Below are 26,023 nucleotides of genomic sequence, written 5' to 3'. Positions count from 1 at the left end.
AGCACATACCCCCCAATACCTTCATATTTCAATGCATCACCTTCTGGACAGGGCCGCAATAGAGGCATGCATCAGGTGCTTCGGGAACACAGCAGGAAGGGTAGCTTATGGTTGTCACAGTGAAGAGTAAGTATTATCAATTAAAAGCATACAAGCTAACAAAAGCAGTAAACAAAGAATTCAACCAGCCCACTGAATCAAGAAATAAAGAAAGTAAGGAGGAGGAAGAAGGAATAAGGAAGAAGGAAGAAAGAAAACTATAAAAAACACAAAGTATTAGTAACAAACCATTAAGAAAGTTCAAACTAATAGACATAAAATGTTAGAAACCGTAAGCTATAAGCAGCAAAAACCATCCAAACAACAAAATGAAGTCCTATAAAAGGTCCTCCAAATACTAAGAAGCGTCTGAATGATTACTCCAACATATTACTGAATCAACTGAACTTTTAGCCCAAGTCTCTGCAAATGGAATAACAGTACAGCAAGGTTAAAGATGTGAGTCCCAAACTTCCAACAAGAATGCATTGCAAGAGGTAAGAAATCAGGTTCACAAAGTGCTCCAAGAAATCATGCCTGTAAAAATATTACAATAATAACAAAGAAGAAGTGTTAAGAAATGTGATAACAAGAATAACGAAAAGTTATGCAGTGAAAAGTGAACAATGTTATATTTTTTTAATTAAAAAAAAAATGGTTTTTCATAAAATATATTGAAGAAGACAGGAAGACTACTCCAAGAAACAGGAGTAAATGCGCACTCTTAACATGGATAGGAATGCCCAAGCAGGAAGACATCCATAACTGCACAATACAGCTTGCAAAATAGTTCATATGAAGATAAAAAGATAATCTGTTGAACAAAAAACATATTTGGGAGAGAAAATAAGTACCAGCAGAAAGAAATAATGTTTTCACTATTAAAATGTGGTTAAAACTACATACATAGCTAGAAGGGATGTTGTTTCTCTGTGAATGCTATAATAATATAACCTATAAGGATGCTGTTAGTGACACACAAAACAGTCTCAACATCTGGTTGAACTGGATTTCTATATGGTCTGTAAAAGATGATCTTCATAATCTCAATTATAATCAAAGCTTAAAAAAATTTTGAACTATAATATGCACCGTGTACTTCGTAGGATTTTTCGGGGGAAAATTCCCAAAGAGATGGTAGGACGAGAAAGCTAAAATGCATCCCAAGTAAAAAGATGTCTGAAGTTCAATCTTATGGCTTTCAACACAATAACAAGACGAAGTTTTCCCTGTCTCTAATATTAGATCCCTTAAATAAGACTATTTTTGGACAATTTGTGGCAAAAGAGTTGAATGAACCACTGTGATGGTCCAGCAGACCATAGTAAATGGCATACACAATGTTCAAGTTTTTTGCAACAGTTATAAACAAATCTTGTAAAATCCAGCAATTCCCCCTCCTATCAGCTCCAGGCACAGAAACTAAAAAAACTTGATTTATGTACCGATATAGGGCCAAAAAAAAAAAGTAGGAGTAAACCAAAAAACAAAGCAAGTAATAAAATTCACCATCTTAAAAAAAAAAGTATATTAATAACTATCTCATAAAAAAAGGTTAGAAAAGTCAGCTCATAATTCAGTCAACTTCTCTCTTTGGCATTTGTACCATATAGAACATGTTGGGTAAACCATATCAACCGCAAAAGGATTAAACGGCTAATCAGCTGATTGAATACATCCTAGAAACCTTAACAACAATTATGAGATCAGCACAAATTTTTTGCCCAGGTTTTCAGTTTTGTAGTTAGACTTAAAAAGGAGTTAATCCATGAAATACTAATTTTAGACATAACATATGAGAATCTTAACTAACATAAATGATGGAATTTTACATTACCCTCAATGAACTTAGAAATTTATTGATCCATAAAAGGTTTTTGGATGTTTATCAAAAGATGTTACCATTAATTTCAGAAGACCATTTCCTTGGCATATGTTTTTCGGTACTTCCTATAACTGATATATATATATATATATATATATATATATATATATATATATATATATATATTATCATAATAACTACGATTTCATGTTAGCAACTACCAAAATATTCCACCCATGTATGGCCAAATATATTTGAGTCATTTGACATGACTCGCTAAGTAACGTCCACAAAATGAAATTCCTGGGAAAATAGAGGTTAAAGGATATGCAGGAAAAAGCAAAGGTTCAATTGCTAATGGAAATGCCTTATGCCTTCACATGACTTGGGGTAAAACTAAAATGATCCTTGTAGACACATTTAACCCCTCAAAAAGGGATGTCTTGTATTGTTTTTCTCTAAACTTCCATAAAAACATATAAACATTGAGCCTACATGTATTTTGCACAAGCGTACAACCTAACTATGAACAAGTAGCTAAAAAATGACCCAATCAGGCCACATGATTTAATGCGTATTTAGCATATTTCCAGCCGATACAGGTGGACGGAACTATCTGTTGGACCAACCAAACTGTCAAGTATTAGAAAAAGAATAAACAACAATGAAAAGTAAAGAAAAAGGAAGAGAAAGGAGTGGGCTCACCTTTTGACCCAAAGCTACTATTGACAGAATCACATCATTTCATTTCCGCCATGAACTTCTCATACTCAGCATCCGTACCAGATATTGTCTTCTCGGCAGATGGAACAGGTGGTGGAACTGAAGGATTTGATCCCCACGGCACATTTCCAATGCTCTGTGAATTATCCACATTTGACTGAGTCATAGTAGGAGGAGGAGGAGGAGGAGCTACACCATAGTAAGCTGGGTAACCGAATGAAGATGTTGGATATGCAGGTATTGTCGGAACTGCAGGTACAGAGGTCCCATAGATATTGGTAGGAATGGATTGAAGTTGTACAGATGTGTTACTTTGAGATTGCACTCCAGGTGGGTAACTCTGTTGAGCTTCACCAGAAGATACAGTCTGTGATGGGGCACCAGAGGATATTGTCTGGACTGGCCCAGGATATTGTATTCCATAACCCATAGGTTGACCAGGAACAGGAGTGTACATAGTTGGTCCAGGAGGGATATGTGTGTAAGGAGCATAAAGATGAGGTACAGGTGGTCCCCAAGGAACTGGAGCAACACCAGTACTCCCAGGAGGCATATTCCCAAGGGGTCCACCTGCAGCATACTGCTGGGATGGATAGGAAGCAGCAGCCTGATTAGGACCAGGATAGGTAGGCATTGTTGGAGCAGGAGGACCTGGAGGCACAGTGGGAGGCTTACCAGCAACTCTCACAGCAATTGATCTCCCATCTAGACGGTAACCATTCATTTTACCAATAGCGTTATTGGCCTGCTGAACATTAGAATACTTCACAAAACCATAACCTTTGCTCAATCCAGTAAGCCGGTCCTTGATAACCTTTGCCATCACAATATCACCAAAATCAGAAAACAATTGGATCAAACCATCATCATCAAGAGTAGGTGGCAAGTACCCAATGTACAGATTTGTATCATCATATTCTTTTGTGGGCTTAACTCCATTTGACCCTAAGCCTGGGTGTGAGGTGCTCCCAGCACTTCCAGCACTGTTACCATTGGCCCAAGGAGGATTGCTTCCTGAACTGCCAGAACCAAGAGCCAGTGTTCCCGAGTTTTGCTTGGTCAACGAATCAGGGACAGTCCCTCCCAACTCTGCCAAGAAGTTCTGATATTCATCATCCATTTTCTTGCCTGTTGTTCCCTTCACTGGACAATCAATAGTAGGGTGCCCACCATCACCACATATTTTACAAAGAACATCACTTTTGAAAGTCGAAAAACGAGAAGGACAAGCAAATTGTCGGTGACCAGGCTCACCACATAATCTACAGTACTCCTCATCTCTTATAGTTCCATTCAAAGCGGCAAGTTCCCTAAGTTGCTGCCTCTTATGCTCATTAAGAACTTCATCTACAGGCTGTAAAAGCTTCTCCACCATACCTGCTGCAGCTTCGAGAGCTTCTTGTGTCTCAGCTTCTACTAAAACATGTAAATCCTCATTTTCTGAAGGATCAGGTTTCAAGTCCCTTTTTTGTTGTAATCTACCTTCTTTCACCGACCCTTTACCCCGAATCACAATTTTCGCTCCAGTCTCTCTTTCCATTCTCTTCTGTGTGTTCCCCCTTGGCCCAATTATAAGTCCAATAAAATTATAACCTGGGTATTCTTTCATGGGTATATAAAGCTTTTTCTGAAGCTTTGGAGGCCGGTAATCAGCAGGGGGCTTAAATGCAGGGTTTTTCTTAATAATCTGTGATATAATTTCTTGCCTCTCTCTAGTCAACCTTTCACGGGCTCTATATTCTCTAGTGTTTATGCGAATTCCCATGTTATCATATATTGGTTCAGGCGAAGGTGAGCGAGCACCTTCAGGTCGGTCATCTAAGGGCAGACCAGATTGTAACTTTCTACTAATCTCAAGAAGCCTACTATTAAGTGCTTGGATTTCTGGGTCAAATTCAATACCTCCAGTGAAATCTTTCATGAAATCAGGCAGCTGAATGACCGGTTTTGGCTCATCCGCCCATCTCGACTTCCTCTTCCTCGGGCCCATCCCACCACCGTCGCTGCCAGCACCGTCATTTGATTCAGTCGGAGGAGGGTCCCAACGACTTCGACGCCTACGCCTACTGGTGGTTTCCTCCTCTCCACCCGAGTAGTCCTTGTCGGTGCCACTGTGTGTGTTGGTTAAACCATTTTCCGACAACAACGGCTTCAGAATCTTGATCTGAGTTCCATCCGATGACTTCTCTACGGTCACCAAATGTCCGTTATCGTTAGAAGCCGTTATTTGAGCAGAATTCTCCTCCAAACCTCTGGTTTTTGACATCGGATCTTGATTCTGATGATTTGAATCCAAGGTTTCTTGAGGATTCTGACCACCCGAATCTAGGGTTTTCTCCGACTGATGTTGTTCATACGAACCTAGGGTTTCTGATTCACTCTGCCCATAAGAAACTAGGGTTTGTTCCGGATACTGATCATGTGTAACTAGAGTTTCTGAGTGATTCTGAATATTACAAGAATCTGGGGCTAGTGGAGGGTTTTGATAATGCGAAACTAGGGTTTTGGATGAGTTGTGATCTTGGTTGTCCGAGGGAAGTACGGATTGGGGTTGCGAATTCAAAAGACTCGATTGAATAGCATCCATAGGGTTCTTCAGTATCAGAATTTAGACCGAAGAAGATAATAGAGAGAGAGAAAACAAAAAAAAAATTCTAAAGATGGGTGACAGAAATGTGAGCTTTAGAACATTTGTTGCAGACGATGGATCTTGAATTTGACGAGTTGGAAGAGAACAAACTAATTAATACGGGGTAATTATTTACGGGTGTTTGAGAAGGAGATTCAAACACGTACTCCTATGTTATCTAGGGTTGGATTCGGATCTTCAGGGATCTGGGCCTCGGCCCACTATAAAAGGCAGTTAGGCATTTGTTCTCTGGAGACGCGGTGGGCTGGTCTTTTACAATTTATTTATTTATTTTTGTTTATAAAATAATAAGGGTCCGTTTGACATGCGTTTTATTTTGTTTTTGGTTAACACAAAAACAATGTTTTTGTTGTAGGAGTGTTTAAAAAAATAATTGAAAACATGGGGACTATATTTTGCTGTGAAAATGGGGAAACAAAAACATGCAAAACATGTTTGGTCACACAAATATATATATATACCAAATATATATATAATTTTGGCAATAAATTATTTACGAGTTCGTAGTTGCAGAGAGCGGGGGGCAAGCTTGAGAGTTGAGAGACAGTGGGCCAGAGGCTAAAGCTTGCGAACGGCGAACCTTAACTAGAACAACAGGCGATGGAAACTGAAAGATATAGGTTTTGATTTTTTGAACAATCTGAAATGATATGCCGATATGAGTTTTGATATAGGTAATAGGTTCTGATTATATAGGTAATAGGTTTTGATTCTTGCAAACAGATACATAAACTGAAATTCATGGGTTTTGAACTTCTGATTCTTGTAGATTTTGTAGTTTGCAATTGCCACAGAGAGGGAGACCCGGGGGGGGGGGGGGGGGGGTTTGTTCAGATATGAGAACGAGAATAGAGATGGAGGCATTATTTATAGGTAATAATAGGTTTTGATTCTTGCAGACAGATAAATAAACTGAAATAAATGGGTTTTGAACTTTAGATTCTTATAGATTTTATAGTTTGCAGTTGCAGAGACAGAAAGAGGGAGTTCATAGTAGAGAACGAGAATAGAGATGGAGGCGATTGGAAATGATTTGCGACTCGCCCAAAATTGCCAAGAGAAGCTTCTCCAAAGAAAACCCTAGAAAATGACATTTTGCCTTTTATACGTGTTATACTTGCTACAGTTTAATAAGAGAATTGTTTCCTCCGCTATAGTAATTTGTAGCCCAAACAGTACTGAAACATGAAAAAAAACCAAAATGGTGTTTCAATTTTTGGGCCTATTTTTGAAATTATTTTGCAACTATTTAAAACACATTAAGCCCAGCCAAACATGTTTTGGGGTTGAAAGAGATTACTGTAGCAGGCTTAAAACAAAACAAAACAGATGCCAAATAGACCCTAAAAATTTAGAGGATTCGGATCTTCAGGAATCTGGGCCTCGGCCCACTATAAAAGGTAGTTAGGCATTTGTTCTCTGGAGACGCGGTGGGCTAGTCTTTTACAATTTATTTATTTATTTTTGTTTATAAAACAATAAGAGTTGATACAAAAAAAAATTAGAAAATTTTTACAGGTGCCAAAAAAAAAGAAAGAACTATTGGAGTTGATAGGAAAAAAAATCGAGCACCGAGAAGTGTACTCCCGCCCAAACTCACCTTCATTGTCATCCCCACTCATGTCAGATGCAAACAAAGAGGGTGTTTGACTTATTTTTTTTGGTCGAGTTTCAAGTATCCAGTTTATTACAATTAATAAATCCCCAATAGATTACCTTTTTTCGTTCAAATTAAACTTTTACATGTTAAAAAAAATTATTACTTGCACCATTGCATGTAAAGATTTCGTACATCTTGACCATGGTTCACCGTATCGTTTGATACACGACTTTTTTTCAAGTCCGATATGTGACTCGTATTGACCAAGTTATACTAATTTTATCCAAGTCCGTTACATCGCGACCACGACCACTAATGCCAATAATGATCTTAACTACAACAAATTTAAGTAGTTAATTTGCCTATTTTGTGCCTAATGCAATAACTTTACATCTTGAATGCAACAAATCTCTCTCTCTTTCTCTACCCAGTTTTCATTAGATCTTTTTCTCTCCTACCTCTCTCTCTACCCAGTCTTCGTCTTTTTCCCTCTGTGCCTCCCTTCCATGGGAGTGGGGAGATGATAGCTGCCTCCCACGAATGGAATAAACTCGACGTGTTTCAATAAGTGTGCTCTTCTTTTTTTTTTTTTTTTTTTTTTTTTTTTTTTTTTTTTTTTTTTTTTTTCGGCTAGATCTGCTCCTGTTGGGTTCATTTTCGGCTCACATGGGTGGATCTGTTATTTTCTCCGGCTAGATCTTCGATCTAGATCAGTTTTGGGTTTTCTCCCGCCTCAATTTGATCTTTTTTTCCTTGATTTGATTTTGTACGGAGTTTTGGGTGTCGGAGTGCCTTGTGGCTGTAACCTTGGAACTGTTGCCTTGAAGATGGCCTGACTTTTGTGTCACTTCTGCTGCTACGTTCTCTTATGGTGGTTCCATTTCAAAGTTTTAGATTTTGTTTTCTTTATAGATCTGGAGCCTGTTCTTCATTTTATTGCTTTGCTTTATGATTTGTATGCCTATGCCTTTTCTGGCTTGACTTTGTGCTTTCGTATTGCCGTTGGCTTGGCATTTGAAATGACAAAAAAAGAAAAAGAAAAGCAACAAACCGTTAATGCAAAAACTTTAAATTTACAATGAAACAATTATGCAAACACATTCAATTTAATAGTGCTATAATGTTGAAACACTATATAATACGTTGCATTGGTGTTGCATCTTCGATATAAATTTGTTATATAACTTTTACATCATTATTACATGAGCATTGCATTGTGTTACACCAGTGTACAACACAACTTCGGAATAAGTGCACATACAAACATTATTCGCAGAACACCCTTGTAATATGGTAGGGGTGTGCACGGTCCGGTTTGGACCGAATTTGGAGTATTTTGAGACCAAACCATTTATAACGGTTCCATCATTTTTGAAACCAGACCAAACCATAAAGTGTATGGAACAAAACCAAACCAAACCGCGAAAAATCGGGTTGGTTCGGTTTGGTTTGTCGGTTTCAGTTGATTTCCCTTTTATTATATTTTAATTTAGAGGGGGCAAAGTTATATATATATATCAACTAACATTGATATAACACGCCAAAAAAATAAGAATTTTAATAAGAAATAAAGGAAAGAAAATTAAGATATATTTGAAAGGAAAGAAAATTGAAAATTGAGATATATTTGAAAGGAAAGAAAATTGAGATATATTTGAAAAGGGAAATTTGACTTTAAAAAAAAGAAATTTAAGGAATTTAACGGACAAAAGAAAGAAAAGGGGCACGTGGGAACTTTACTTGATTTAGGTTTAGAATATAATATACATATATATATATATATATATATATATATATATATATATATATTATATAACATAATAACGGTTTGGTCCGGGCTGGTCCGGTCCGACACGACTCTAAACCAGGACCAAATCGAAGAATTACGATTTCATAATTTTAGGCTCACGACCAGACCAAACCGCTATATAGCCCAAACCGTCCAACTCAGTACGGTCTGGTCTGATTTTTCGATTTACCGGATTTTTTGAACACCCCCATGTGAGTATGATGAATATAAGCTGATATTGGAAGGATATATATGTGACTAATCACAATCCTTCTTTGCACATTTTCTAGCTGCATGCTATAATTGTTTCTATAGTATAGTTCTATTTTGATTAAGCCTAAGAATTTGAGGTACAAGAAAATCCTAAACGAACCAGACCTTTTTCCCTAGCCTTTTGGCTTTGGGCCTTATTTCAATCTCTTTGGCCACGGACTGGACTCCATGACACCGCGTTACACATTTACTCTAGTATGCCTATTTCCTTTTGCTGTGTGAAATCTCCTTATCTAAACAGCTTCCGAACGAGGGATTGATTCTCTTTTTGTGGCCCTGTGAGGGAATATAGGATGAGCTTTGCCAGTCTTAAATGTTTGCTGGGGTTCTCCAAAGATTATATGCACAATATCCATGATACAAAGATTATCAAACTTCTTCAAGAAATCCAGAACAACTAAAATTATCAACCGGACAATTCGTGTGAACATATTAGAAATTCAAGTGACTCGAGACCGACAAATGAAGCCACATGATACAATTACAAATTGTAATTTATTTCATAATATAAGAGAACATATGGCATTAATTACACTTCATGAAAAGTGAAGCTTTCAGGAGTTTGTTCTATTTGGATCACCATATGTACAAGTATAGATGGAGGGTTGCAGCAGCAGCAACAGTGGTGAACACCCCAGAATCAACCATCTGCTTCACCTTTACATCAACCACAAGCTTTTATATGGCTAAGCCAAAAAAGAAAATGTCAAAATCAGCAGCAAAAATTATCTAAGTACTGAATCACAAGGACGGTATGGAGCCAAAATAAAGAAAATGCAAACTTTAATTCAACTCACATGTTGCTAATAAATGAAATGCCAGGTAACGTTACCAAAAATGGAAGAGAAATAAACAAACAAGCAAAATAAAAGAATGGATCGATGCAAGGTCAGCAAGGTTATCAGGCCAAAAACAAAAAAGAACCAAACGGAGAAGAAATGAGGTCAAGGAACTTCATCCTTCAGTAACTCTTTTGCACTCAAAAGTTTTGGTGCCAACATCAACGGGAATATGACAATTGGAATGACCTGGTCATGGTCAATATTGCAACTCGATCTGTGTCATATATTGGTATCAGCCGATACACAATTTATTAAATACAAGTCCCTAAAAGTTCTAAAAGAAAAATTAAAAAATTAGAACCAACAAATGAAATCAATAATAATAAAAAAAACATCTGACATATATAACATGATCCAAATGATCAGTACAAGCATTACCAAATCAGTCTACTAGTAACATTATGTTATAGTTTAGTAATAAATATCCAATGCAATGCTAAAGGACACATGGGCAAAATAAAGAGCTACAATCATACAAATCATTCATCAGCCTAGTAGTTACTGCCATTGTCATTATATGACAAATTTACATAAGAGTACGTAACCATTCCTATTGAACCTGAAATTGAAATTAAGTTAGAAAAGAAAAAGAAAAACATACCCATCATTTTCTTTTTCTAAATTTTTCAACATCATCATCATCGTCGTTTTCGTTATTATAATTATTCTATTTTTTGGTCTTAGAGGAACCCAACTACTCAAGTAACAAGCCTTGATATGTGTATTTGCTGGACAGAAATTGAAAAAAAAAGGAGAGACTTTTGAGTGGCGTTTAATAGTTGTAAAGTAGAGTAGATAGACTGTAAGTGGGTAGGGAGAAAAAAGGATTACTGAGTCAAATGAGTGGCTGGGCAGTGCCAAATACATTTCTTTTTGCAGAAAGATGGCAAGACAACATTGCCTTGGTGAATCTTGTCAAGTTGAGTGAGTACGTCTTATGTGAGAGACAAGATGCCTCACTATACCTGGTGAGACAGGGTCATCCTACATATGCGTATTAAGTCGCATTACTGGTTTGACAACCAACAAGCTAACAGAACTTGGCTCATGGACTTGAACCCTGATGGACACCCACAAAAGGCGGTGGCAACTTTCCTACTAATGCAGGTGTTAGTAACATTCAAATGGAACAAAATTGAGGGACCAGGTAGCTGAATTTTAGTTGTCAGAATTTACCTGAAAATCATGTCCGGGAACTGCCAAGATCAAAGTCCATGGTGTAATCGTATTCAATAGTTGGAATCACAGAGGCCACAAACTTCAAGAATAAGAAGAGGTACCTACAAAAGTTGGTGTTTGAGATTAAAAATTAGAAATAAGAGGGGAAAAAATAGAGAGCAGAACCCGAAACATCAAGAAAAGATAAGTTAAAATACTGAACACAACTAATTTGTAATGAGTTACAGTGGAAGACAGAATCAATCACCCCAAATATTTAGCAAGCACCGTGTCCATGAACTGTACCAGAAAATGTTGAAATCTCATCCCTTGACCTTCCGTTACAATGATGGGGATTATAGTTAAAATCACTTTCAGTAAAGTAACCATTTAATGTTATATAACCTTTTCGATTCATTTTACTTTTGTTGTATTTATCATATGATTGTATAAAAGGAAGAACGCGAGGTAAAAGAAAACACAGAGTGCAACTTCTGACCCAACCTGCAGTCTCAAGTTCACCCAATGGATTGGGTTAAAATTAAGACTATGATAGTAAATATAGGTCTCCAACCAGACTTGACCTGACACATTGCCACCTCTAATTCAGAAGCAAGTACAAGTAGAATCACATTTACTTAGTGTGAATTAGAAGGCCTCATAAAAGGCATCAAAACAGCCGATTTCATACTCTTTGAACCCTGCTGTGAGAGGCAGATAACTTGTCTTAAAAGCCACGGGAATTGCGCCATAGAGGAAGAATGTTTGGTTGTGTAAAAGGTAGATGAGTTTGGGAGTTCTGCCAGTGGTAATTCTGGGAACGAGGTTAGGGACAGAGTAAGGGGAGACTTCTTAGTAGAAAGGCGGTTAGGGACTGGAGGGATGAAAAAGAAAACACTTGCCAAAAAAAAAAAGATAAGAGGAAAGAAAATTACTTGTCAACTTCTGGCTCCACTCCACGTGACATCAGAACATCAATGATTTTCTTCATCACAGCCCCATGTCGGCATGGATGAACAGATGCATGTTTGCCAGGCAAGTGTGGATGGTCTTCAATGGTCACCTGAGTTTAAGTTTAGAAAAAATTAAATATTGTCCAGAAACTCTATAAATAAGAATCAAATACAGTCAACGAAATAAAGAATTAATAGACAAACTAATCTTTTGAAACCCCAAAACTTGGCAGAAGACAACCTAGATACGGGTCAATTTTAATTAAAAAGGAAGTTCAGCCATAGAAATAAAGAATTAATAGACAATAATATTTTGAAACCCCAAATTGGCAGAAGACAACCTAGAAACGGGTCAATTTTAATTAAAAAGGAATTTAACAAAAGAACCTGCATGCTCAGTGTCGGCTAACATCTAACTACAATAGGAAGAATTACGGTTTTCTCTCTCTAGACTCAGTGTATGGCTGACACAAAAATGTTACACAACTGGCTGGGGCAGCAACCAAGACTCAGTGCATATGTAGAAGTTATAATCACTCTTTCTCATGATGTGAGACACTCTGAATTGCAGAACCATAAATATTACACAGAAATCCAGTTTCTAACACAGCCATGTAAGACTAAAAGAAGCATTTTTTCCTTTCTAAATTGAATTACTGAGATTCCTCAAACTTGGGTCACTCTGGACTGATTTCTTCCTATCATTTACAGGATGCTTCACCCAAATGTAATCTTAGATCACCCTCCACACTGAAATATAGAAAAAAGAAAAGGAAAAAAAAAAAAAAAAATTGAACTTCCTTTGTCATAAAAATGATACCGTATTGAAGTCATTAACACTACACATTTGTTTCTTTTGAAATTTTTTCTCATGTTTTTAAGTATGATCAACAAAGTTACAAAGTCATAGAAAAAAAAAGCCACTCAATATTACTTGCAAAGGAATTTTAAATGCAAATAAAAACATTAAGTAATCTCATAGGCATATCTAACCGTTTTGCGAGCATGGTCCTGACTAACATCTTCAAGTACAAGTTCTGGTTGCAAAAGCATCCTCGACTGTGACAGAAACCAATAGTGTTCAATAAAAAATATATATGATTAGTTCAACACTTACATCATTAAATGTTGAAAAAACAAAGTAAAATATAACTTTTCTTATAGCAAACTATTCGGATTTTCCTGAAGCAGCACCAACTGATAATAGTACCAAGAATAAGAAAAGGTTCTCAATGTTTGCGATATTTGAACATCGTAGACTCACACCTTGGTGCACAACCACGAAGGTTCAAGTCACTGAGGTAGTGTGAGGCACTTAAGATTGGCATGTCACACAAGTCTCATTTATTAAATGAAGGAAATTAACAGATGCAGAATCAATATGGGTTTATGGTAACACTGAGCTTCTATCTCAAGTAGTATCCATCCTTGCAAATGGAAGTTTGAGGGGTCAAGTCCCTTATGGGCAACAGTGTGGGTGTGTGTGAGAGAGTAAATTATCTAACCGAAAAAAAAAAAATTTGTTTATGATCAATTTCCCAGTTCTTGAGTTCATTTTAGATTTTATCAGGCATGCAAAAACAAAAGGCCTTAGAACTGATGACAGAAGTTTGAAAATGATCAGCCATATAACCAACCAAATCATCTTTTCTGCGGAACAAATTGAAAAATTATATTTTTATCAATAAGCAGCAAATTATATAAATTGCATAAACAAAAGGTGAGTGCATCCTCTGTAAGTATCATGGGTGAAAACCAACATCCAGGCTTATGAACCAAGACCGTTTGTAAAATGCTTTATGCACAAACAATCTAGAACACAAAACTGCACAACTATAAAGGGTTCGATCAAAATGTGATGTAATGGCTATTTTGCTTTGAATGCAAGGTAGATATGGTGGCTTTGATATTGTAACAGATGTCAGACTTGTTAGTTTGTATAGCATTAGTTAAATCAAATTCAATCCAGCATATACTACTAGTTTGGATAACCCCACCGATGTTAGCTACAAAGATGAAGTATAATTAGTGTGACCAACCTCATCATATCCAGTAAGCCACACACGAGGAGTTTGATAATATTTATCATACCTGGAAAAAGAAAAATTAGAAGAGAGAGAAAAGTAAAACCAGATCATAATGATGTACAGAGATTTCAGGGATTTAATCAATGGGCCAAGATGAACAAAATACAATGTTAACAGGAACTCTATGATTTATTTTTACTTACGTGATGCTGACATCGTACGTGCGTGTTCGTAGAATATTGTCATCATCAGGTTCATGAGCAACGAGATATGTAGCCTCAAGTGTTGCCTGCATTAGATAGATACGTAGATATATAATAATTATCAGAACTTTCAACCAAAATAGTACATCGACCAGTAGATGAATAGTACAGCACATTCTTGGGCTTTGAAACAACATGAGTAAACCAACAAAAGATCACAAAGAACTTAGTGTTTTCAATGTCATCAATTCAGAACTTGCTAAAACTAAATGAAATCCTTACTAAGTGAAACCTTTTAAGAAATTTGAATTATGAACTTTCAACGGTAGGGCTGTACTTGGATGTATTAAATTACATTAAAGACTAATAGAGTAGTAATAACATCCGGAATCTATATGATAACATTTGCTACAATCCACAATTACTCATTCAGGTGATATAAGAAGCGCATATTATTAACTCCTATATCAATCCATAAGCATTGGACACGATTCCACCATCAGTCCCAAAGCTAATTTTCCCAAGTATCACTCTCAGAAGTTAGAAGCATGCAAAACCCGAAACAGTTCAAAAATTATTACATTCAGACAAAATTTGATTTCAGAAATAAGGCGCATGCGATCACTTACAGGATCTGTTTCGATAAGGCTGTCAGATTCTTCATATTCTGCCATGTCTGGGATGTCTTCCTCCTCCTCACCTCCAAAGTATGAAGAGATTGACTGAATGGTATTGTTCTTGGTGATTTCTAAGGTCTCCATGGAAGGCAAGTTTTCCTCCTCGTCGCATTTGCTTTCTGTAGCAAATAAATGGCATCAAGCCAAAAATGTAAAATTAAATTTTAAATTATCAGCTTCAGTAAACAACAAACCTTTTGGTTTCCCATGAGTTGCCAACCAGCCATCATTGTCCTCATTATCAAGAAGAACTTCACCTCCAGCAGCTTCATATTCATCTTCTACAGATGCAGCTCTACGTAGACATGGAACTGAAAAAGGAGTTATAATATTCTGTAATTTAAATTCACACATTGGCAAACAAATTATAAGTATATTTTTTAGCAAAGAAACATTTGCATCAGTAAGTGGGTACAGGAAAGAAGCTTTCCTCCTACATTTGTGATACATAATTCATGTAAATGCCATCATTTGGTTTTGCCAACCTGTTATGGCCAAAATTTAAAAATGGATACACACACATCATTTTCTTTTTTGATAAGTAATACACATACAGCCTTGTAGTAGATTAATCATATAAATCCCAAATTGTATAATAATGTGACAGGCTAGGATTCCAGCTCCACATGTTGCATGTTTGTTTGCCACACGTACATCATAAACACAGACAATGACTTTTTTTACTGCCTTGTAGTAGATTTGTGTGTGTGTGTGTGTATATATATATATATATATAAACCTCAAGCTGTATAGTAATGTAATAGGCTAGGACATGTCACACGTTCATTCGCCACACATACATCATAAACATAGACAATGACTTTTTTTTACTTAATCTTGCATCTACATTCATATTTCTCTAAACCTAATGGAAAAAAATCTAATGCTTTGTGAAGATGACAGTCCCATAAAAAAGGAGAATATGATGATGATGATGATGAAGATAATTGTCATAATGCTGTTGAGAATGAAATTAGTTGAATGGTTGTGACGTATTTGTGCAGGAGAAGAGACAAGGTGGTGGCGAGAAAGAGAACTTGTTTTGTTCATAAAAGGAAGACAGTAAAAGTTTCCACGGAAGATAAGTTTCAAAATGAAAAAGAAGATTGTTTTCTAAAACTAAAAAGAGAAGGCAATATTTTATCACACAACTGAAATTCTCAAAAATATTGCAATCTTCTGCCTCCTTCCCACTCCCTTCCAACCACATTCTTGTGTGAAGCAAAAAAGGAACTTCCCCCTTCCAAGAACACTCCAGTTAATCTCGATCTTTTTTTGATAAGTAATAATAAATTAAAAAAGGCGTTCAATAAGGGAACGCGTCCCATGAACATTAGAGAAACAGGGGTCTAAGGCCCCAAAGAATCCAAAAAAATAAATTAAGTCATCAGAAGAGGAACAAGAGCTCCTGTTCACATAACTAAAGAGAGAACGAATAATTAAAAGTTTCAGCGACGCTGTAGACGACTCCTTCCCTTCAAACATTTTACTATTTCTCTCCTTCCAGATGCACCACCAAATACAATGTGGGACAGATCTCCAATAATCACGAACACTCCTACTCACACGACAACCTCTCCAAGCATGAATCAACTCCTTAGTAGAACGTGGCATTACCCAGCACATGCCAAACAGGCTAAGAATTAGGAGATGATCGACTGACTCCCCATCCTGCTTGCATATAAAACACTGATTAACAAGACAATTTTCCCTTTTCCTCAAATTATCAATCGTCAGAATCTTACCCCAAACGGCGGTCCATACAAAGAATGCCACCCTAGTAGGAGCCATAGAGCGCCATATGGTCTTCCATGGGAAATCATAGGATGCAAAATTAGACAAACATAAGAACAAAGACCTTACTTCAAAACGACCATGAGAAGAGGGAATCCAAATCAAATTGTCATAACCCCTGCCAATTCCTTCCTTCTGATACAATTGATCCAAGAAAATGCTCACCTCTTCCAACTCCCAATCTTGAAATGAACGCCAAAAATGAACATTCCACGTAATCCCACCATTATCAAGCTGATAACAGTTAGCACTATGGCATGTTTATCAACTGCAATCCTGTATAATCTGGGAAATGTACGACATAAAGGCTAGTTCCCACACCAAAGATCTTCCCAAAAACGAACGCAACTATCATCACGAACTCTGAATCTGATATGAGAGGAAAATGCATCCCATCCCTTCCGAATGGATTTCCAAGCCCCAACTCCTCCCGCAATAGAAACCGGACGTGCAGTCCATCCGCCAACATCTTCCCCATACCTACAAGATACTAATCTACGCCAAGGGCGTTGTCTTTCCTTCCCGTATCTCCACAACCATTTGCCCCCAGAAGAGCTTGATTAAAAAGAATCAATCGTCTAATACCAAGACCACCCAATTTTATAGGCTTGCATACTTGCTCCCATTTAACAAGGTGATACTTGAACTCTTCTTCCCTTCCTCCCCAAAGGAAATTCCTTTGAATTTTTTCAATTCTATCAGCAACGGAGCATGGAATTTGGAACATTGAAAGAAAATAAGTGGGAAGACTTGATAAAGTGCTCTTGATAAGAGTTACGTTACCTCCCTTGGACGAATATTGCTTCTTCCAACCTGCCAACCTCTTTGCATACCTATCAAGCACAGAATCCTAGCTCCCCACTATCCTGTAAGAGGCCCTTAGGGGCAATCCCAAATAAGGGATAGGAAAGGAACTCACTCTACACCCAAGAACTGCAGCTAAAGAAGAGATGTCCTGTACATTCCCGACCGAGATAAGCACACTCTTGGCCACATTTACCTTTAGCCCGGAAACTGCCTAAAAGCAAGCCAGTATGCGCCTTAGATATCTAAGTTGAGACGCATCTGCATCACAAAAAACTAGAGTGTCATCTGCAAATAGCAAATGAGAAATCTCCACCTGATGGTCAATATCTCTTCCCACCCGGAATCCCTTAATGAGACCAAGATTCTCCGCCCTATGCATAAGTCTGCTTAAGCCCTCCATAACAATAAGAAAAAGAAAAGATGACAATGGATTACCTTGTCTTATACCCTGAGAACACCCGAAGAAACCAGCTGGATAACCATTCACAAAAATTGAGAACTTGACAGACGAAAGACATGTCTCAATCCATGTCCTCTATCTACTTCTAAACCCCATTCTTTGAAGCAAATAGAGTAGGAAATTCCAGTTTACATGATCATAAGCTTTCTTAATGTCAAGTTTGCATAGAACTCTAGGAACACCACTACGCAACCTTGAATCCATACATTCACCGGCAATAAGAACTGAATCAAGAATTTGCCGTCCTCCAACAAATAGATCTCCGTCATCGCTTCTAAGAATAAGATGTGGAAGGAAGAGATTTATGGGATTTGTTCTATTTATGGGTTGATATGGTGAGACGTTAAGCTAATCTTACGGATTTGAGATATGAAGGTTATCCCATAATGGTCCTTCTCGTTCACTTACTCAAACCCAGAAACAAACCTACGACTTCATCTCTGTTTATAGTACGTACTCCCTCTAAAAGGAATGCGCCATAGAATAGTCGCCTTGAGCGGCTGTGATCAGACATATTGTTAAAGAAGTTCAAAAAGTCAAGTCAGTGGAATCAACAAGCAGGTCTTAAAATAAATAAAAGGGTCAACCAACTAATTGAAGTAAAGACTAACGTATCAGATAAAATTTTGGCACAGAAACATGCTTTCGTTACAAGTATAATTCTTGGATCATCAAAAACTATTACAATCACAGATTGTAATTTAGGTCAACAGGATGATAAAAATTGTGTTGGTGCCAACAATCACCAAGTGAATTCCTGAAAACTCAATAGACCATACACCTTAAAAAATCTAGAGAACAGTAGCCCAAAATTCCAGAAATGCTCCGAATCAAAATTGTAGAGCATCATTTAAGAATGTAGATGGCCAGTCATCTATTGTAACAATACAAGGGGAAATGAAATAAAACAAGGGCCTCCAAATAAGCCTATATTCAAGGTGACAATATCAGGTCTTTCTTCTACATTTTGGTATTACTTTGTGTTCGATGGCAGTTAACTACCCTAACAAGCATTTTCCTTGACATTTTGGATCAATGGAGATCCTACTAAAGATTTTTTTTTTTTTTTTTTTGATAAGTAAAAATATATTAGAAAAACGTTCAAAAGGGGAATGTGTCCCTAATACAAGAATAAAAAAAGTCTAAGGACCAATGGAATCCAAGAGATCAAAGAAATCATCAATCGAGGAGCATGCACTTCCTCTTACATAAGAGAACAGAGAACGAAGAATATGAATTTTTAAAGTAGCTAAAGACGATTCTTTTCCTTCAAAGGATCTGTTATTCTTCTCACGCCACAAGCACCACCACACACAATGTGGAACAATCTTCCAATAATCCCGAGCTTGTTCTTTGACAGGACACCTTTTCTAAGCGTTAATCAATTGAGAGGAGTGCTTAGGCATTACCCAAAAAACTCCAAACATGCTTAAAATAAAACTCCAACAATCAAACGCCACAAGACAATGCAAAAGAATGTGGTCCACGGATTCACTATGAGCTTTACATAAACAACACCAATTAACAATAACGTTGCCTCTCTTTCTCAAATTGTCCAATGTCAAAATCTTCCCCAATGTGGCAGTCCAAAAGAAGAATGCGATTCGAAGAGGAGCTTTAGAGCGCCAGACAGACTTCCAAGGGAACTCAGGACCAACGAAATTGGACAAACAGATGAACATAGAGCGGACGCCATACCGACCATGAGCTAAAGGAACCATCAGAATATCATCACACCCTCTGCCAACATCCTTCTGTCTATACAACGTATCCAAAAAAACACAAGCTTCCTCCATTTCCCAAAAACTCCTACTAAAAGGGCCGCCTAAACTCCTACTAAAGATTTTGAAGGAAAGTGATAGACCTCCATGCTTGATGTGCCTTAAAATATCTAGCTAACAGTTGCCCAGGTTTCTTGAAATGCTCTGCATCTAAGTTGTAGACCATCATTTATGGATGTTGCCATGTTGATAACCAGTTATCTATCGTAACAACACTAAGGAAAATGAAATAGAACCTAAGCCTCCAAATTAGGTCTTTATTCAGGTTGACGATACCAAATCTTCTTTTACATTTTAGTTTATACACTGTTTGATGCAAGTTAACTACCCTAATAAGAATGTTCCCTTACAAGTCTAACAAACAGAGATCCTATTGAAGATATTTATGGAAAATGACACGAATTTCATGCTCAGATTCACTAAATTGCAATTGGATACTCAATAATGCTACTCCTACAACGTGTATTACTTTATAGTCTACTTCGAAATATTGCCAACTACTAGCCGCATTTGCCATATTCAAATTGTTGCAACAGAGTATATAGGTTTCACTCGTGAAAACTTCTATAAGTAGGTGCATAACAACTCATAAAACCATAGGAAATCATGAAAACAACATATATAGCTGACTACTACATATTGAAGATAACAGCATTGTACATTATAAGATTAAAATAAGGTAACTACTTCGTATTGGACACAAGGGAACATAACATTCAGAAATATTAAGGAAAACATGGCCACTGACAACGGCACTTACCATTTCTAGTGATCAAGAATTGCTTTTCAGCGGGTAAATATGACTTCCTCTTGCTAGGTTCACCAGATTCCCTATCCACATCATACAAAAACTATAAATAACAAAAAGTGAACTGATCATTGACAAAGAGCTTCCTAACACAAAAAAACAAGCTGCATCTGTATCATAAATATTTATTTCACGTGAATAAAATGAAATGACCCGTTATATAAGAAGGGAAAACCAAAGCTTACTAGCTTGGATCAATATTCTAAGATCCTACAAGATTATGATCCTAAGTACTTTAAACGCCTAATTTTTGTTATCCGTCAGCCACATGTTCTTTCATTCATTAATTAGGTTTTTATATCCATCCTATGAATCCTAGAACTTCTAGAGTATGGTAATAAATACCCCCACCAATAAAGTGAAAGAGCATTCAAAAGGGAGACCCAGATTGCAAATGGAAGTGTCTTAACCACCATGTGTAAGGTATAACAAATTTTATACCTTATCAAGTACCGCAATCAAGAAAGTCACCCTATACTTAAGCTCAAATAACATGATAATTGGTAGATGTTACCATCCAACTTTTTTAAGAACATAAACTTCACTCTACAAATTCGCAGCTTCTAATCTTCTTCTTCATGACCCCATTTTTATGAAATCTAATCATGATTCATGACCACCATTTCTAGTTTCAAGCCAAAGAAATAGTCATCACTCCATCACTTTCACGGTTGCTATTGTAGCATCAATCGTGATGGAGATTCATAACCCGAATTTCAATATTGCCAAATATTGGCACATTTCACAAAAAATCAATCAAGTGAGCTTAATGTCACGCCCCGCCTATGGAGGTTGTGCCACGCAGGCGACACGCAGACGCTGAGGAGGACGCTGCATGGCAACTGCATGGCGAGTGGAGTTTCTAGAGTCTTTCGGAGTTGTCTAGAGTTGTGTGGAAGATTCTAGGTATGTGTAGTATATTCTAGAATTCTCCAGAATTGTGTAGAGTAGTATGGAGAGTTTTAGAATATTGTAGATACCTGTGGATAAGTATGGAAGTGTGAAGAAGGTGGGAGAAGATTCTAGAGAATCGATCTCCACCGTTGGTTAGAATGCATCATAGCCATCCATTAGGGATGGGGATGCCTATAAATAGGAGTGGGACTTCATTTTGTAGACAACAAGTCCTAGAAGTGAGCTTGACAGTCTTGTAGAGAGTTTGAGAGCTAGTCTTGTACAAAGCATTCTTTGAAGTAATAGAAGTGTTCTTTCCTTGCCAACTTAAGTGCCTTAGTGTTTGTGAGTGTGCAAGCCAAGTGAGAAGAGGGCGAGGGCCACTACAACACTAGTAAGCGTACGAGGGGAGTGTGTTGGCTAAGGGGTGCGCGGGAGTTAGGCTGACCAAGTACTTGCGAGAGTAGAAGCAACGTCTTGGTGCCGCACGGTAGTAGCTAGAGTGGTGCTGAAACTCTAAGCCCGTGACAGTTGGTATCAGAGCAGGTTCATCAAGGGAGTTTTGTTGGAGTAGACATGGCTAGCGGAGGAGACGACCAAGTCCACGTCTTGGAGCAGAGCTTGGAGGAGAAGCTCGCCACACACTTGGTCTACACGGAGACCAAGTTCAATAGGCTCGAGAGAAAGATGGCAGAGCTCTACGAGCTTATTGACAGCATGGCGGTCAATGCGCAAGAGAAGGAAAGGGACTTGCATGATCGGGTAGACGACTTGCGCATGGAGATTGCTGAGTGCAAGAAGGAGTTCTCCCAGGCGCGCAAGGTCGTGGTGAAGCCAAGGAAGAAGAAGGCGCCGGAGCCCAAGGAGTATGATGGGGCAAGGAATGCGCGCCAGATTGACAACTTCTTCTGGCACATGGAGCGGTACTTCGAGTGTATGGAGATCGAAGATGATGAGGAGAAGGTGCAGACATGCACCATGTACCTCACGGACACCGCTGCTCTATGGTGGAGGCAGCGCTTCACTGGTAGGGGCGCAAGAGCGGTTGACACATGGGAGGAATTCAAGAGGCAGTTCTACCCTGAGTGCGTCGAGGACCTCACCATGATCAACCTAAGGCGCCTGAAACAGAATGGCAGCATAAGGGAGTATGTGAAGGAGTACTCCAACCTGATGCTAGAGATCCCAGATATGACGGAGCGACAACGCGTGTGCTTGTTCATTGATGGGTTGCAGTCTTGGGTGGCCACAGAGCTGAGGAGGAGGGAGCCTAGAGACTTAGCATTTGCAATGGCTATAGCAGAGCACCTTGAAGACTTTAGGCGTGATGACAAGAGAGTCACGTCTCCCAGGAGGGACCACGACAAAGGTGGGGGAGACCGGCGCTTCAATTAAAGGGGCTCACCCAAGTCCAGCGATGATGAGCACAGCGACGAGGAGAGACGCCCACGCCATGACAAGAGCAAGGGCCAAGGAGAGAGGTCCAAGGCTAGTGGCAAAGGAAAGCGCCGCGACAAGGGCAAGTGGGAGCCGAAGTGCTACTTGTGCGATGGGCCGCACATATTGCGACACTGCCCAACAAGAAAACCACGAGCACCCTTGTGAAGGATAAGGGCAAGGGTAAGGAGGACGATGCGGGTAGTGATGAAGACAGGTGCATGGGGGCTATACAGATGCTGAGTAGCATGGCGCATGACACTAAGAAGAAGAGCAAGGCAAAGAAGGTAGCCGGGGTATGCTATGTGGATGCGCAGGTTGGTGGCAAAACCGTGCAAGCGTTGGTGGACACAGGCGCCACACACAACTTCATTACCCCGAAGGAGGCGCAACGACTTGGCTTGGAGATGCGCAAGACGGAGGGCTGGATCAAGGCCGTCAACTCCGAGGAGGCACGCGTGAGCAGAGTGTGCAAGGAGGTGGAGTTATGCATGCAAGGATGGAAGGGCAAGGCTGACTTCCAGGTTGCAGAGATGGACGACCACGACATAGTGCTGGGGCTGGAGTTCATGGATAGGAACAACGCCGCGCCACTACTGTGCCTTGGTGCGTTGATGATACTTCGAGGCGAAGAAGGCAAAGCCGCATGCATGGTGCTGCTCGTGGGCAGGAAGGAGAGTTTAAAGGTGGCAATCAACACGATGGAGCTCGTGAGGACCTCACATCTCCTGAAGGGGGCGCACAAGTTTGGGCCAAGGACATATGTGCAAGTGCTGATGACCTGCGAAAGGCTGGGTCAGCTGAAGAAACCGTGACGAGGGCGTCACGGAAATGGGTGGGGGAGAATGTCATGCCCCACCTATGGAGGTTGTGCCACGCAGGCGACACGCAAATGCTGAGGAGGACGCTGCATGACAACTGCATGGCGAGTGGAGTTTCTAGAGTCTTCCGAAGTTGTCTAAAATTGTGTGGAAGATTCTAGATATGTGTAGTATATTCTAGAATTCTCCAGAATTGTGTGGAGTAGTATGAAGAATTCTAGAATATTGTAGATACTTGTGGATAAGTATGGAAGTGTGAAGAAGGTGGGAGAAGATTCTAGAGAATCGATCTTCACCGTTGGTTAGAATGCATCCTAACCATCCATTAGGGATGGAGATGCCTATAAATAGGAGTAGGACTTCATTTTGTAGACAACAAGTCCTAGAAGTGAGCTTGAGAGCCTTGTAGAGAGTTTGAGAGCTAGTCTTGTACAAAGCATTCTTTGAAGTAATAGAAATGTTCTTTCCTTGCCAACTTAAGTGCCTTAGTGTGTGTGAATGTGCAAGCCAAGTGAGAAGAGGGCGAGGGCCACTACAACACTACTAAGCGCACGAGGGGGGTGTGTTGGCTGAGGTGTGCGCGGGAGTTAGGCTGACCAAATACTTGCGAGAGTAGAAACAACGTCTTGGTGCCGCACGGGAGTAGCTAGAGTGGTGCTGAAACTCTAAGCCCGTGACATTAAGCTCAGGAAAAATTAGTCAGAAGTTCGGCTAAATTCAGGAAATAACTAAAATTATAAATTTCGGATTGACTGAACAGTTATATCTAAACTGCAGCTCACGATCAACCCTAAATTCACCAACTACAAATTATGATCTTGATAATTCGTGATTGAAAAGTAGCATATTCCTCTAAAACAACCAAGATTTTAATTTCCCTCCTTCGAGTGCAAACTTCTTCGAATGTATAATCCAGAATTAAATTAAACACAATTTCAACAGACATGACCTAATCCACACCAGCTTAACAGCAAATTGAAAGAACTACGATAGTAATTGAATGTCATTTACCAGGACCAGGTCGGACACTTGGAGACGAGATTGTCTCCAGCGATGACGAACTCGCTGATGCTGAGAACGCCTTTCTCTTTGAAAGCAGATACTGTTCGAGGACCTGTGATCCTCTCAACCGTGCCTTTGAAGGCTTCGTGAATCTTCTGAGTCAGAACCATCTCTGATACGACAGAGACGATCGAGGAAACGAAAACACAATGGAATTGAAATTCGGTTGGAGACCTAGAAATTCAAAAGGGATCGAAACACAAACCCTAGAAACTACAGTGGAATTATATAGATAGCCTACTATATAATTCGTGACGATGTTGAAGTTTGATCGTTCATGTGTTGAAAAGTGTGTGTCAAAGAGAGAACAGAGAGAGAGACCTTGGTTGAAAAGGCCACTAGGCCGATTTTGGGCCTTTGGCAGCATCGCAAGAGGATCTGGGTTTTGTTGGCCCAGCTAAAAGGAGCCGCTTAAACGTCATTTAATTCTCAATCTAAACTCAAATATAAAAGCCTATTAATCGAATGGGCCCAATCTGGTCTTATTTTATAATCTCGATTTGATCTTAGGTTATGTTTGGATTTATCAAATTATGCACTTGTTCTTTTGGAAGGCTATTCAAACAGATAAAAACGTGCCACCAGAGGTATAATGGTTTTGACAAGAAGTAAGTTTTTAAAATCTCGCTTTCGAATCGCACTTCTAACTTGAATAGTAAGTGTGTTGTGGAGTCGATACATGAACTCTAATAAAAATAAATAAATAAATACTTAAAAAAAAACAAAGAGAACTTTTGAACGAAAGTAAACACGTTTAAATTTCTATTTTTTTTTAAAAGACCATCTTAATTTTTATTTATTTTATTTTAAAAGTTATGCTGATATCAAATATAAAAACAAGCCATCAAATGAGATTGTTATAAAATTTAGTCATAGAATTCGTTTTAAAAATATTGCTACTAAACAAAAACCATTAATTGTCAGACACCTAATATGATTTGTAGTTACTTCGTACAAGAAATTTATGGTTGATTGTAAATTTTTGTTGAGCAAATGTCAAAAATCAGAATACCTTCTTGCAATGGTTTCCTCGAAATGGTAACCAAATGGCGCATGAAGGCTATGTTTGCATATGCCTTTTCCATTGTGTAGTTTTTTTGTTTCAATTTGTGTGGAAAAAAAAAATATATCACCGAAAAAACCATTTTTTTATATTATTATTATTATTACAGCACTAATGCCCAACAGGTCCTTAGTCTCAAATTAAGTAAAAAATTGTTAGTTATTTTTAAATAATAACAATAATAATTTAGAATTAGCAATTCGATATGAATATAATCCGACCATCTCTGAGTTTAAAATTATAAATTTAGACGGTTTGAAAACTTGAAAAATAAATAAGAAGGCGAACACTTGTGATTAAAATTAAAATAATAAACATGTGTCTCAATTTTTGTTAT

The 26,023-nt window shown here is 38.4% G+C and overlaps 2 protein-coding genes across 4 annotated transcripts; both read right to left on the bottom strand.

Annotated features, from left to right (window-relative positions):
* Positions 1–258: 258 nt before the first annotated feature.
* Positions 259–5,346, bottom strand: LOC132312549 (splicing factor-like protein 1). 2 transcript variants are annotated; one of them, XM_059810946.1, is made up of 2 exons: positions 2,570–5,346; positions 259–576 (listed from the first exon to the last, which is right to left on the bottom strand). In XM_059810946.1, the coding sequence occupies exon 1, from the start codon at positions 5,172–5,174 to the stop codon at positions 2,604–2,606; it is 2,571 nt and encodes an 856-aa protein (XP_059666929.1). In that variant the 5' UTR covers positions 5,175–5,346; the 3' UTR covers positions 259–576; positions 2,570–2,603. The 2 variants fall into 2 exon arrangements, with proteins under 2 accessions (XP_059666929.1, XP_059666930.1); XM_059810947.1 differs by lacking the exon at positions 259–576 and adding an exon at positions 583–2,480.
* A 3,928-nt stretch (positions 5,347–9,274) lies between these two features.
* Positions 9,275–24,975, bottom strand: LOC132312548 (autophagy-related protein 3). 2 transcript variants are annotated; one of them, XM_059810945.1, is made up of 10 exons: positions 24,573–24,975; positions 20,362–20,432; positions 14,954–15,070; positions 14,712–14,878; positions 14,083–14,168; positions 13,892–13,943; positions 12,846–12,911; positions 11,835–11,962; positions 10,918–11,021; positions 9,275–9,556 (listed from the first exon to the last, which is right to left on the bottom strand). In XM_059810945.1, exons 1-9 carry the CDS (start codon positions 24,731–24,733, stop codon positions 10,925–10,927), a joined length of 945 nt encoding a protein of 314 aa, XP_059666928.1. In that variant the 5' UTR covers positions 24,734–24,975; the 3' UTR covers positions 9,275–9,556; positions 10,918–10,924. The 2 variants fall into 2 exon arrangements, with proteins under 2 accessions (XP_059666928.1, XP_059666926.1); XM_059810943.1 differs by having other exon boundaries at positions 9,275–9,585; positions 24,573–24,974.
* Positions 24,976–26,023: the final 1,048 nt, after the last annotated feature.

Source organism: Cornus florida, unplaced genomic scaffold, assembly GCF_030987335.1.
Source record: "Cornus florida cultivar Cherokee Brave unplaced genomic scaffold, ASM3098733v1 CherokeeBrave_3.0.0_Hap2_Chr06, whole genome shotgun sequence".
In the NCBI taxonomy this organism is placed as follows: Eukaryota; Viridiplantae; Streptophyta; class Magnoliopsida; order Cornales; family Cornaceae; genus Cornus; species Cornus florida.
This window is presented reverse-complemented; position numbering and strand designations above follow the sequence as displayed.

Excerpts from the sequence above, each read along its gene's own strand:
- LOC132312548 (XM_059810945.1), bottom strand. The coding sequence starts at position 24,733 with ATGGTTCTGACTCAGAAGATTCACGAAGCCTTCAAAGGCACGGTTGAG. Across the intron at positions 20,433-24,572 it reads AAGTGTCCGACCTGGTCCTG|GGAATCTGGTGAACCTAGCA; the intron begins GTAAATGACATT and ends TGATGTGGATAG. Across the intron at positions 14,879-14,953 it reads AACTCATGGGAAACCAAAAG|AAAGCAAATGCGACGAGGAG; the intron begins GTTTGTTGTTTA and ends TATTTGCTACAG.
- LOC132312549 (XM_059810946.1), bottom strand. The coding sequence starts at position 5,174 with ATGGATGCTATTCAATCGAGTCTTTTGAATTCGCAACCCCAATCCGTA.